We start from the raw sequence: 10448 nt of genomic DNA, 5'->3' as shown, positions 1-10448 counted from the left end.
ACACTGCAAAGACCGACGTCAGAGACTAAGATTTGTGAAGGACTTTTCTTCCACATTGAGCCAATTGCCTATGCATTCTTGACAATAAACTGCAGGGAAAGAATCTGTTCATGCCTGGCCCAGGTGGCCAATTACTTGGTGAGGAGATCTTAAGGGCATAATGCTCATTATGAGTCCCACAACAATTGGGAAAGCATTCCCAATGTTTAGAGAATCCTTTAAATGAAATTAGACCAGTGTTTGAGCCAATCCATACCAAGGAGCCAAGAGGAATAAAGGAGTGAATGTTTTATTCTTTAGTGTTTAATAGAATACATGATGAGTTTAATAATCAATGATTCATTATTTCACACACAGGGAAGAAAACAGTGTTGAGTATTTCTGTTATACAACTGGTTGTGAACAGGGAAAACAAAAACCTCTACCATATTTAGATGGTGGAAGAAATTCTCCAAGTTTGGGCATCTCTGAAAAGACTTCATTAGTGTGTGTTTTTGTTGTTGTTTTAATACAGATATTTTTTTTTCTTGGCTTTATGTTTCATTAGAAAAGTCTGATAATCTTATATTTTTTCTTCTTCCCTTATATTCTGAGACAATAGTTCAAATGATATATACCACTTAGCATATAATATTTTTAACAGTTTTGGAATGCTGGATAGCTCTGTGAGGGTCTTCCATTGTTTGACAAATGAGCTTTTTCAGATGCCCAGAAAAAATGTCAACAACATATAGTTTACATTTTTGAAATTTACCCCCATAATGAATGCTTAAACCTTTTGTCATTAAATGATTACTAATGGAGGTAATAAATGGATTTTCCTCATTTGTATTCAATAATAGCAAAATTTACCTGCCTATAAAGTCACAAAGACAGTTGTGTAATAGTTTACATTACAATTAATGTCCATATATTTAAAACACATTTAGAATAAAAAAAAAACTGTCATGGAAAAAAATCACAAAGCATGTAAGTGACAAGAATTCTTCAAAGAGTCCATCTTTCTACCACACGAGATTATACACCAATGTAGAGAGTTTGTTTGAATTTTATCTATCTAAGTTTTAAGGGCCCCAGCAGAGAATCTAAATCCTCAAGTGTTAATACATTTAGATTTTTATTGTCAAAAACTTGACAAAGAAAAGTTAACTTCAACATAACTTGTTGCAGGCTATAAAAAAACCAATTTCAGGTACTACAGATATTGGAAATAAGAATACTATATTTTATTCATTTCTCAAGAGACAGACTTGCATCATCTAAAAAAGATTGAGGTTTTAAATGATTTACAGTAAGGGAAAACACTGGGAAAATTCTAAAGTATTGTCTCTGCTAGATTTACAATAAAAAGATTATTTAGTATTTTCAAAACCTAAGTCAATGTGTCAAGTATGTGATTAGACTATAAAAAGAAATTCTTAAGGAATTCAACCCCACCAGTCAATACATTTCTAAATGTCTGCTTTGTAATTCACCCTTTTTCATATAGGAGTATAAAAACAATTTGAATATTAAATGGGAATTTACCATAATTGGAGAGTAAAAAAATTATCAAAGCTTCACCTTACATGTAATAACAACATTCCATGGAAAATTCCAATAAAAATTAGAGTACGTCATGGGCACTGCGGTTGCCCATGGGTCTGAGTATTCGCACACTATGCGTTTTCTCAGAGAAGCAGCAGACCCTATGTGTATTTAGGGGTCTGGTTTGAAAGAGAAGACAATTTTGGCTAGTATTATAAATTACCACTTTGCTATGAGCCCAAAAAACCAAATAAGAAACACAAGAATAAAAATAGTATTGAAGTGGAAAAAATTTAAGTCTCACACCTTCAAGGAATATTTCCCACAACATATCCTTTGAAAAATGATGTTAGAATGAATATGGCTCATAGTCTACATGTATATAAAAAACAGATAGATCAAACATTTGGTGCAAGAACAAGGAACCTGGTACCTGTTTTTTAACCCCCATTGTCATCAATTCCTCTTTTAAAAAATGTATATAAAAAACAGATATGTCAAACACTTGGTGCAAAAATGTTATTTCAGTTATATTTATGAACACCAAGCAGTAACAGAGCAACATATGAAAATGCATGCCTCTCTGAGTCAGATTAATGCAGTCTTCACTCTCTGAATAGTTTATGACATTCCCAGGTTATTGAAATCATGTCTTTGGAGGGTTTATTCAGATGGACCCTCAATACCCTGTTCAAGCTCATAAGTGTTGACCATTCCAGACCACTTCGTAGACCTAAAAGCTCTTTCTATAGCCTAATGCACATGGAGAGAAAGGGATCCAAAGGTGCTCATGCCCACTCATCTTACCTCAGTTATACCATCTACCCAACAGAATGAAATCAGCCTCAGAGGACAGTCATTGCTAGAAAAAGAGGTTGGTTTACTGTCCCTAACATTAAATTCCCAGTCTTTAACATAATGCAGGGGATACAGGGCAGCAAAGGGAAGTGGGTAATAAGAAAAAATACCTATGTGTAAGAGAGTGGAATAGTTCACCTCAAAGTTTTAGAACATAAAATTCATTAAGACTTTAAAGGCAGAGACAAAACTTCAGTAGTTTCTCATGACTCTTGGAGTTGTGCAGATTTGATGAGGGAAACCAGAATTGACAAGTCTTTCCATCTGTGTCAGTGTTTATGATCTGTCCTAAAGATGTTCTCAATCATGTGTTTTTTTGTTGAGCAATCTAACAGAATAACATAGGAGTGGAGAAATTTCTGTGACAATCACTTGTGGCCAGTGAGTGACAGTCCTAAATCATTTCAGGCTTGAAACAAAGACAAGTTCTGATGTATAACCTAGTCTGAGAACAAACTCAATATATATGCAAACAGAAGTTCCTGGATTCTTCTTCTATTCCTCTTAAAATGACAGTCTTTGCATATACAGCTAAACTTTTTTAAACTAATAAAAGAAAATAAGTCTTTCTTGTTCCTAATTAAAATGAAAGAATTCATGGATTAAAAATGCAGGTACCTTGATTTTAGGTAGACAGTTAACTGACATGTGATTTGTATACAACTAATGTCCTAGTAAAGCAAACTCAGTTTCACAATTATGTATTATTTTCCTGACCCAATTTCCCTCATAGACAAGGATATAAGAAACTCATCAAAACATGTTGCTATAGTATATACACCATCTGATGCAAGTTACTGGGGGTAAATATAGGAAATTTTATAGCATTAGTAAATGAATTAAAAAACTAAATGATTCATGTAAAATGTTTATATATGGTATATACAGATTGGATCACATATGAGTCTAATAAGAAAATTGTTTGAACACATAACATTGGTCATGGACATAGCAAGACAGTACAAGATTCATTTTTTAAAAGAAGGAAAAATAACACTAATCACTGAAAACTACTCTTACAAAATTATTAAAAACATATTTCAGAGAAAGATGCTGAAACAAACAAAACACAGACTTCTCCATCATCACAGAATATCCAAAGGATGCCTCACAGCATGAAGCATGATGAGGATCTGTTTCCTTCACCTAGGGTGCACACAGGATACACATTGGGAATTGATTTCATGTGAGAGTAAAGGCATAAGGCAACCAGGTCTCCTGTTTCTGTTGCATTTACCTAAAACACCATGTTATTGCTCAACTCATTTTTAAGTATTTATCTGCCTTCATTTAAGATATCCCATTTCACAGCTGTCTACAGATGGGCAGCCCTCAGTGCTTATACTTCTCTACAGCTTTGTTGCTTGAAAAGATTCCACTTAAACTTCAAACAGACTGCATGAAAGAAGTGGCATTTTTCTGCTTTTCAGGTATGCCCAGCAGTAAATATTTGCTAGGCTTGGAAAAGAAGAGGATTTTTAATAAAAGATCTTAAGTCAAAGTAACCAAAATCAAACCTATTTTGCTCAATAGATTTTAAAGACAAGATTTATAATCAACAAGAAAATAAAAGTTCAAAAACTAAAACCTACTGGGTAACTCTTTGGTTAAGTTCTATACTTATTAGCAACTTTAAGTTTAGGACTCAAAACAGTTCAATAAACTGCTAGTTAAGAGTAGATCTGTTAGTAATCTTGATAAATTGCTTTGCAAGTTTGCATTTATTGTTTGATATTTTTAAGTGTGTATGTTCTCAAACAGATGGTACAAACCTCCAACTTCCAAATAATAAATGAGTTATGTCTGCTCCTCCCTTCCCACCCTTCCTTTCCTACCTCCCTCCCTTCCCCACCCCCTAAATCTTAGATCTAATGATTGTACAGTCCTACTGCCCATGACGTGCACTCCTGCCCAGCTCCATTTGTCACTGCCAGATGATTCCCGCTGCACTTGGAGACCTGGGCAGCCTTGCCTCTTCTGAGGCAGCGCCCTTTCTCCCTCTTGCCTAGAACTGCCGAATCAGCCAATGGAACAAGGGCTCTGGCAACATGCAGAGGAGAAAAGGCGACCCCTGTAGGCAGGAGGATCACTTTCTACAAGTTCAAGCTACAGGCTTAAGATCTTCTACTATGTGTTAAAAGATTTGGTCCATCACCGTGCCAGCACTAGTCTTCTACTTCTACCTGTAACTTTTCAAAACTTATTCAAATTTACAGTCACCGAATTGCCTCCACGGGGTCTTAATTCAGTTATCAGTCTTCCACTCAGTCTTCTAAAACTCTACCTTTAAGAGGGCCAAAGACTGTAGTGACCTTTTAAAACAGTATCCCAACAGTTCTGATATCTTAAACCCGGAGTGAGTCAAAAGAGTTTGAGAAGATTCCAATGAACCTTCTACACTCTGAACACCGTCCAATCAGGTTTTGAACAATTCAATCATTCCCAGGTACTCGGTGACTTTGTGGCCCCCGCCGCGGTGCCACTAGATCCAGATTGAAGTACAATCTGGGGGAAAGGTAGTTTGAGACCCGGAGTAGAGGAAACGTGGGGTGGGGGCTACATCTGAGCGCTCTTGGTTAGAGAGGTTCAAAGAAGAAGAAGAAGCCCAGAGGATTTGTGGCTGCTGATTCTTAAATGGGGGTCTAACAGGTCTGGCCGAGCTACTGGAGGGGGCGTCAGGAGCCAGGGGACAGAAGACGTGTGTCAGGAGGATCTATAATCATCTCCCCCGCGTGGAGAAGGGAAAGTGGGTGCTGGAGTCGCGAGGGGTCTGGGGAGCTCACTCCCTGCAGAAGACGTACTCGGTGTAGCTGGTCCAGATCTTGTCCTCGCTCTGGTCGGTGCTGCTGGCGAAGGCGCAGGTGCCTGTGGAGCTGCACGCCACCATGTGGAAGCCCGACTCGGACAGCTTATCGAAGGCCTGCTCCAGGAAGTTGAACTTGAGGTAATAGCGTGAAGTGTAGCGCTCCGGGGGCCGGTCGGGATCCCGGCTCTCGTTCAGGGTGTCCCCGAACACCTCCTTGGCCAGCGACGTCTTGCCGCACACAGTGATGCGCGCCACCCGCCGGAACTTGGCGTCTGCTTGTGCGTCCCGCCCGATGGTGTAGGAGCCACGGTAGCCGATAGTGATGTAGCCCGAACGCCGGCTGCCGTCCAACGACTGGGACGGAGTGAGCAGCGGGCCCACCGCACCCCCGGACGGGCTGCGGCTAGCCAGCTCCAGCGTGGGCGACGGTGCCCCGGCCGAGGCGCCCTCCTGCTGCTCGGGCTCCCCGCAGCCCAGCGGCAGCAACTCGTCGCCCAGTGAGCCCTCCTTGTGCACCCCGCGCCGGGAGTGCGGCGGCGGCGGCCCGGGGCCGGGCTGCTGGGGCGCCCCGAGGCGGCGCACGAGCTCTGGCAGCTCGAAGTACTCGGCCTCGCGCTGAAGCCGGCTGCGCTCGGGGAAGTAGTCGGGCAGCACAAGCTGCAAGTCCCGAAGGTAATCCAGGATGTAGCGGAAGAGGAAGCCGTCCCGGTCCAGAAAGAAGCGGCCTTTGCTGTCCCGGGCCAGCTCCTGCGGCTGCTGCTGCGTGAACATACGCCAGAGCAGCGAGTCTGGCACCGACACCACAGTACAGCGCCGGGTCACATACACCTGGCCCCCCACGTTCAGCTCCACGATATCGGGGAAGAGCGGCGGCTCCGCAGAGGACGACGAGGAGCCGCTGCCGCCCCCGCCGCCGCCCCCGTTGGGTAATCCTCGTGTGCTGTCCGCCAGAGCCATGGCAGAGAGGTGGCCGGACTGGACCAGTGACCGAGAGTGGGGCCGCGCTCAGGAGCCGCAGCCGCCTTTCTCAGAGCCCCGGAACCGCGACGCTTGCTCAGCCCAGCGCCCTGGCCGCTGCCACTGGGAAGAGCAGCGCGGTGCGAGCGCGCCGCTGTGCGCCCCCGTGAGCTCCGGTGCGCAGCACCCGCCTCGCTCGCGCGCTCCAGGCGAGTGCCGGGTCGCGGCCGGCGCGCCGCTTAAGTAGAGCCGCCGGCTGGGGCGCCGCGGCGCGCAGGAGGCGTGGGCGGCTTCGGAGCGGCGGAGCCTCGCTGGGGCGGGGGAGGGGAGAATGGGGAATCGATCTGCATCTTAAACGCTGACGCCGCGCGGGGCTGCTGGCTCCACCCCGGCTCGCGCTCCGGGGGCGACCCAACTCCCACCGGCGGACCGCGCTCCGGCCCCTTCCCTCTCCCTCCCAACTTTCTCCCTCTTTCGCATGCATGGAGCTGAGCTGGGACTGGCCGCTGTTCTTTGGAGGGGCAGTCGCAGGGCCCCCTCCCCTGTTAACCTCACCCACACCCGGGGACTCTGGAAGGAGGAAGTAAACTTTTGGGCGTCTTCCACTCCGAAGAATGGAAACTGGTGACCGCCGCCAGTCCCGCGGTCTCCGGAACTGGCCGCTGCAAACAGTACAGCTGTGCTGCCACCGTCGCTGGAAGTTCTCGAGAAAAACAAAAAAACCTGGAGAGACAGAGAGGCCGCCCCAACCTGGAACAAGCAGATTTTGTTCACGTTAATGCCCTATAGCTTCGAAAAATCCCTAGAAACAAAAGAGCTAATAACCTCAGTATCCTGTCGTAGGACGCTCTCAGATAGTTTTTCTCAGTACATAGTCACTCATTTGTCGGAAGACCTCAGGATTGGAGGCGATGAGCTGAAATTGCAATGGAGGGAACTTGGATGGGTAAAAGGTGTCACACATGCGTCCCCAGGAGGAGGACTGAAACAGCCTCCGCCTTGTAGCACCTTCGTGGCCAGACTGAAGGGACAGAGAATAGTAAGGCCACGGGTTCTCTTCAGTCATCAGTAAATTGTGCCAGAACACTCAGAGGAAACGTAATTTTTAAAACCACCTTTCAGTGCCTGTGTATTTATCTTCTCAGTGGCCCAGATGCCCTTGCTCTTCTGCTTGCTTCCATCTTTCTGTTAAGTCCTTTACAGGTTCCTTCTGATCTCAGGAAGGGATATTTGTATGTTTAAAAGCCCTCCAGTACATCTTGCCCGGTTTTCTCCTGCTCCCTGCACATTCAAATTCACTAATTGCAGCCCGCTACCCACGTCCTGCCTTTGCACTCAGCACATTGAAATTTCGTGTTTATGAGTGATTAGCTGATCCTGACTTTGGTAAATAAATAAATGTATCAGCGATTCAAGAAGAGTGAATAAAAGAGAATATTGAGAAATCATTGGGTCAATGAATATTTGCTGTGCACCCTCTATTTCCTGGACGCCAGGTAGTGAAAAATGCAAGGTTTGATGATCTCCAAGGCGCTTTGAATATAGTCCAATATGCAAAGGGTCAGAGATCTGTGTGGATTTTCACGTCAGTTTGAAATACAGGCCATCAATCAGGATATATCTGGCAGGAATCTTTGTTCTGGATAATAATGTTTACCCTTTTGTGTAACTACCCAGTAAGCTTCATAGTCTCCTCACGGATAAGTGTCATTTCCATTTTGAAATGTTTATGTCTGCTCAACAATTATCAAACTCATGTCAGTGCTCTGAAAAAAGATCAAGCCCCAAACCAGCTTGCTTAATTGCAAGTACAGATTTTGATACTGAATATATTTCACCACTCTTTGTACTGTTCTTTGGGATAAATAATAGATGATCCAAAAGTTCCAAGTTCCAATGCTGCATTTCTGGGTGGTTGTGCTGTTATGTATTATATAATTTGTCACACAATTGAAGAGCTTAGTCTTCTATAAATCCAAGGAAAACCTTCTTTGTATCAATTCTGCACATCTGTTTTAATGGTTATTTTATTCATCATGACAGCAAATACTGTCAGCTCTTACCTGCTAGATCCTTCTAGACTATTCAGTTTCATTATCTCCCCGGCACCACCCTGGACCAAGGCACCATCACCTCTTGTCTTTGTCTCCTAACTGCTTCCACCCTTGTCCCCCTAGTGTTCTATCACCAGAACAAAATCAGGGATCTTGTTATAACCTATGTCCAGTATGTCTCTCTACTCAGAGCCACACAGTGGTTTCACATCTCACGTAAGAGCAAGTCCTTTCAGTGGCCTACAAGACTCTGTATGATTGGAGCTGTCACACTCATTCCTCTCTGAGGATCTCCAAGGAGGTCACTAGCTTTAACCACAAAGCCCCCTTCCTGTTTTCTCAGAGCCTTTGCCCTTCCTTTTTCCTTTGCCTAAAAGATTCATTCCCTCCTCCTGCATGCCTTCCTGTCCAGAGTCAGCTGACTCCCTTTTCACTGTCTCCTTTCTTGATTACCCAATTTAGTACAATGCAGCCACACTCTAGAAGCTTCCTCTTCCCTGCCTTACTTGTTGATTATCTGTTACATTAGAATGTAAAGAGTTCAGAGATTTTTGTCTGACTCATTCATTGCTACTTCCCCAGTATCTAGAATAGAGCTTGCATACTACAGGCATTTAATAAATATCTGTTGTTCATTGATTCATTCCACCAATGTTTATTCAGGGCCTATATGTTAATCAACTTTCTGTTGCTGTGACAAAATGCCTGAGAAAATCAACTTAAAGGAGGAAAATTTCATCTTGGCTCATGGTTTCAGAGGTTTCAGTCCATGGTCATTGGCTCTGTTGTTCCTGGGCCTGTGGTGAGGCAAGACATGGTGGAGAGTGTGTGTGGTGATGCAAAGCTGCTTTGGCCAGGAAGCAAAGAGGAGAGAGAGAAAAATAGATCAGGGAAATATATACCCTTCAAGGCATGTCCCCAGTGACCTACTTCCACTGACTAGGGTCCCACCTTTTAAAGGTTCCTCTACCTCCCAATAACCCATTAAGTTATGAATTCATCAATGAACAAATCCTCATGATCCTATCACCTCCAAAAGCCCCACCTCTTACCGCTGCTACACTGGGGACCAAGCCCTTAACACCTGAGCGTTGAGGGAACATTTTAGATTCAGATCAAAATAGCCTACTATTGTGTTTCAGAGAGTGTGTTAAAAAATAATTACTACCCTCTTAGAGCTTTCAGTCTAATTGCAGCCGGCAACTCACATCCTGCCTTTGCACCTTTGGAAACATATAATATATATACACAGACACACATATATGTAAGTGTATTTCAGATAGAGATAAGTGTCATGAAGAAAACATCATCATGAAATGAGATGGGTGAGTGTGGGGATTCTGCCAGAGGGCCTATGGAAGGGCTCTCCATGAAAGTGACATTTGTGCTGAACGATAAGAAAGAGACATCCATGGGACAGTCTGGAGGAAGAGCATTCCAGGCAGAAGCCAAGCAAGTCAAAAGGGCCTGGGTCAGGAAGGAGTTCAGTATGTCTTACAGCAGCGTATGGATTGCATCAACTGCTTTCTCCTGGGAACCTCCAAGTTACCTTGAAGTCATGATTTGATGCAGACTCAGATGTGAGAGGTACTGTGTGCTGATATGCAAGCAGCACACCCAGTATTCATCCACCCCAAGAGAATCTACTGCAGAAAAGCTGTTGGTACTTCCTCGTGAAGCCAGGTTGTGCAGGAGATGCAATAATGAAAGAGACTGTGGTTTGAAATGAAGAGTAAATTTCTGATTAATTTTGTGTGTTCTGTTTCTTGTCTGTTGGCTAGTATCACAAAATTCGAGAGGGAATGTAACTGAGGAACTTTGATGCTGGCATGAGAGGGCCTGGTTGTTTATGGAGCGAGGAGTAAGTTATAATTCTTCAGCATGTCCAGTATGTTAAATATGCTTAATTGGAAGAGGGTCCAGGAGGATTAGAAAAACCACTCACCCTGTGCTTAGTCTCAACCCAGTTTCTTTTTCTTTTTTTAAAGATATACATGACAGCAGAGTGTATTTTGACATATTATACATACATGGAGTATAACTTATTGTAATTAAGGTCCCATTCTTGTTCACCCCTGTTTCTAAGTGCTGGATACATTGTTGATCATTGTTCCTGTTTAGGTGACTCTGTACTTTCCTAAGAGTCAGCATGCCTTGCTAGTACTTCGGCCTTTGCTTCCTGGGTGTAGGGTACTGGAAACATCCCTAGATCTAAATTCTTATCTCATTCCATCCTACCACCTGCT

At 43.8% G+C, this 10448-nt stretch overlaps 1 protein-coding gene across 1 annotated transcript; it reads right to left on the bottom strand.

Annotated features, from left to right (window-relative positions):
• Positions 1–273: 273 nt before the first annotated feature.
• On the bottom strand, positions 274–6429 carry Kctd12 (potassium channel tetramerization domain containing 12). The gene has a single exon (XM_005324799.5). It carries the CDS (start codon positions 6146–6148, stop codon positions 5165–5167), a length of 984 nt encoding a protein of 327 aa, XP_005324856.1. The 5' UTR covers positions 6149–6429; the 3' UTR covers positions 274–5164.
• Positions 6430–10448: the final 4019 nt, after the last annotated feature.

This window comes from Ictidomys tridecemlineatus, chromosome 6 (genome assembly GCF_052094955.1).
Source record: "Ictidomys tridecemlineatus isolate mIctTri1 chromosome 6, mIctTri1.hap1, whole genome shotgun sequence".
NCBI lineage: Eukaryota > Metazoa > Chordata > Mammalia > Rodentia > Sciuridae > Ictidomys > Ictidomys tridecemlineatus.
The sequence above is the reverse complement of the archived record's forward strand: the minus strand, read 5'-3'. Positions and strand labels throughout refer to the sequence as shown.

What these genes read in the sequence shown, in the direction of transcription:
- Kctd12 (XM_005324799.5), bottom strand. Translation starts at nt 6,148, where the DNA reads ATGGCTCTGGCGGACAGCACACGAGGATTACCCAACGGGGGCGGCGGC.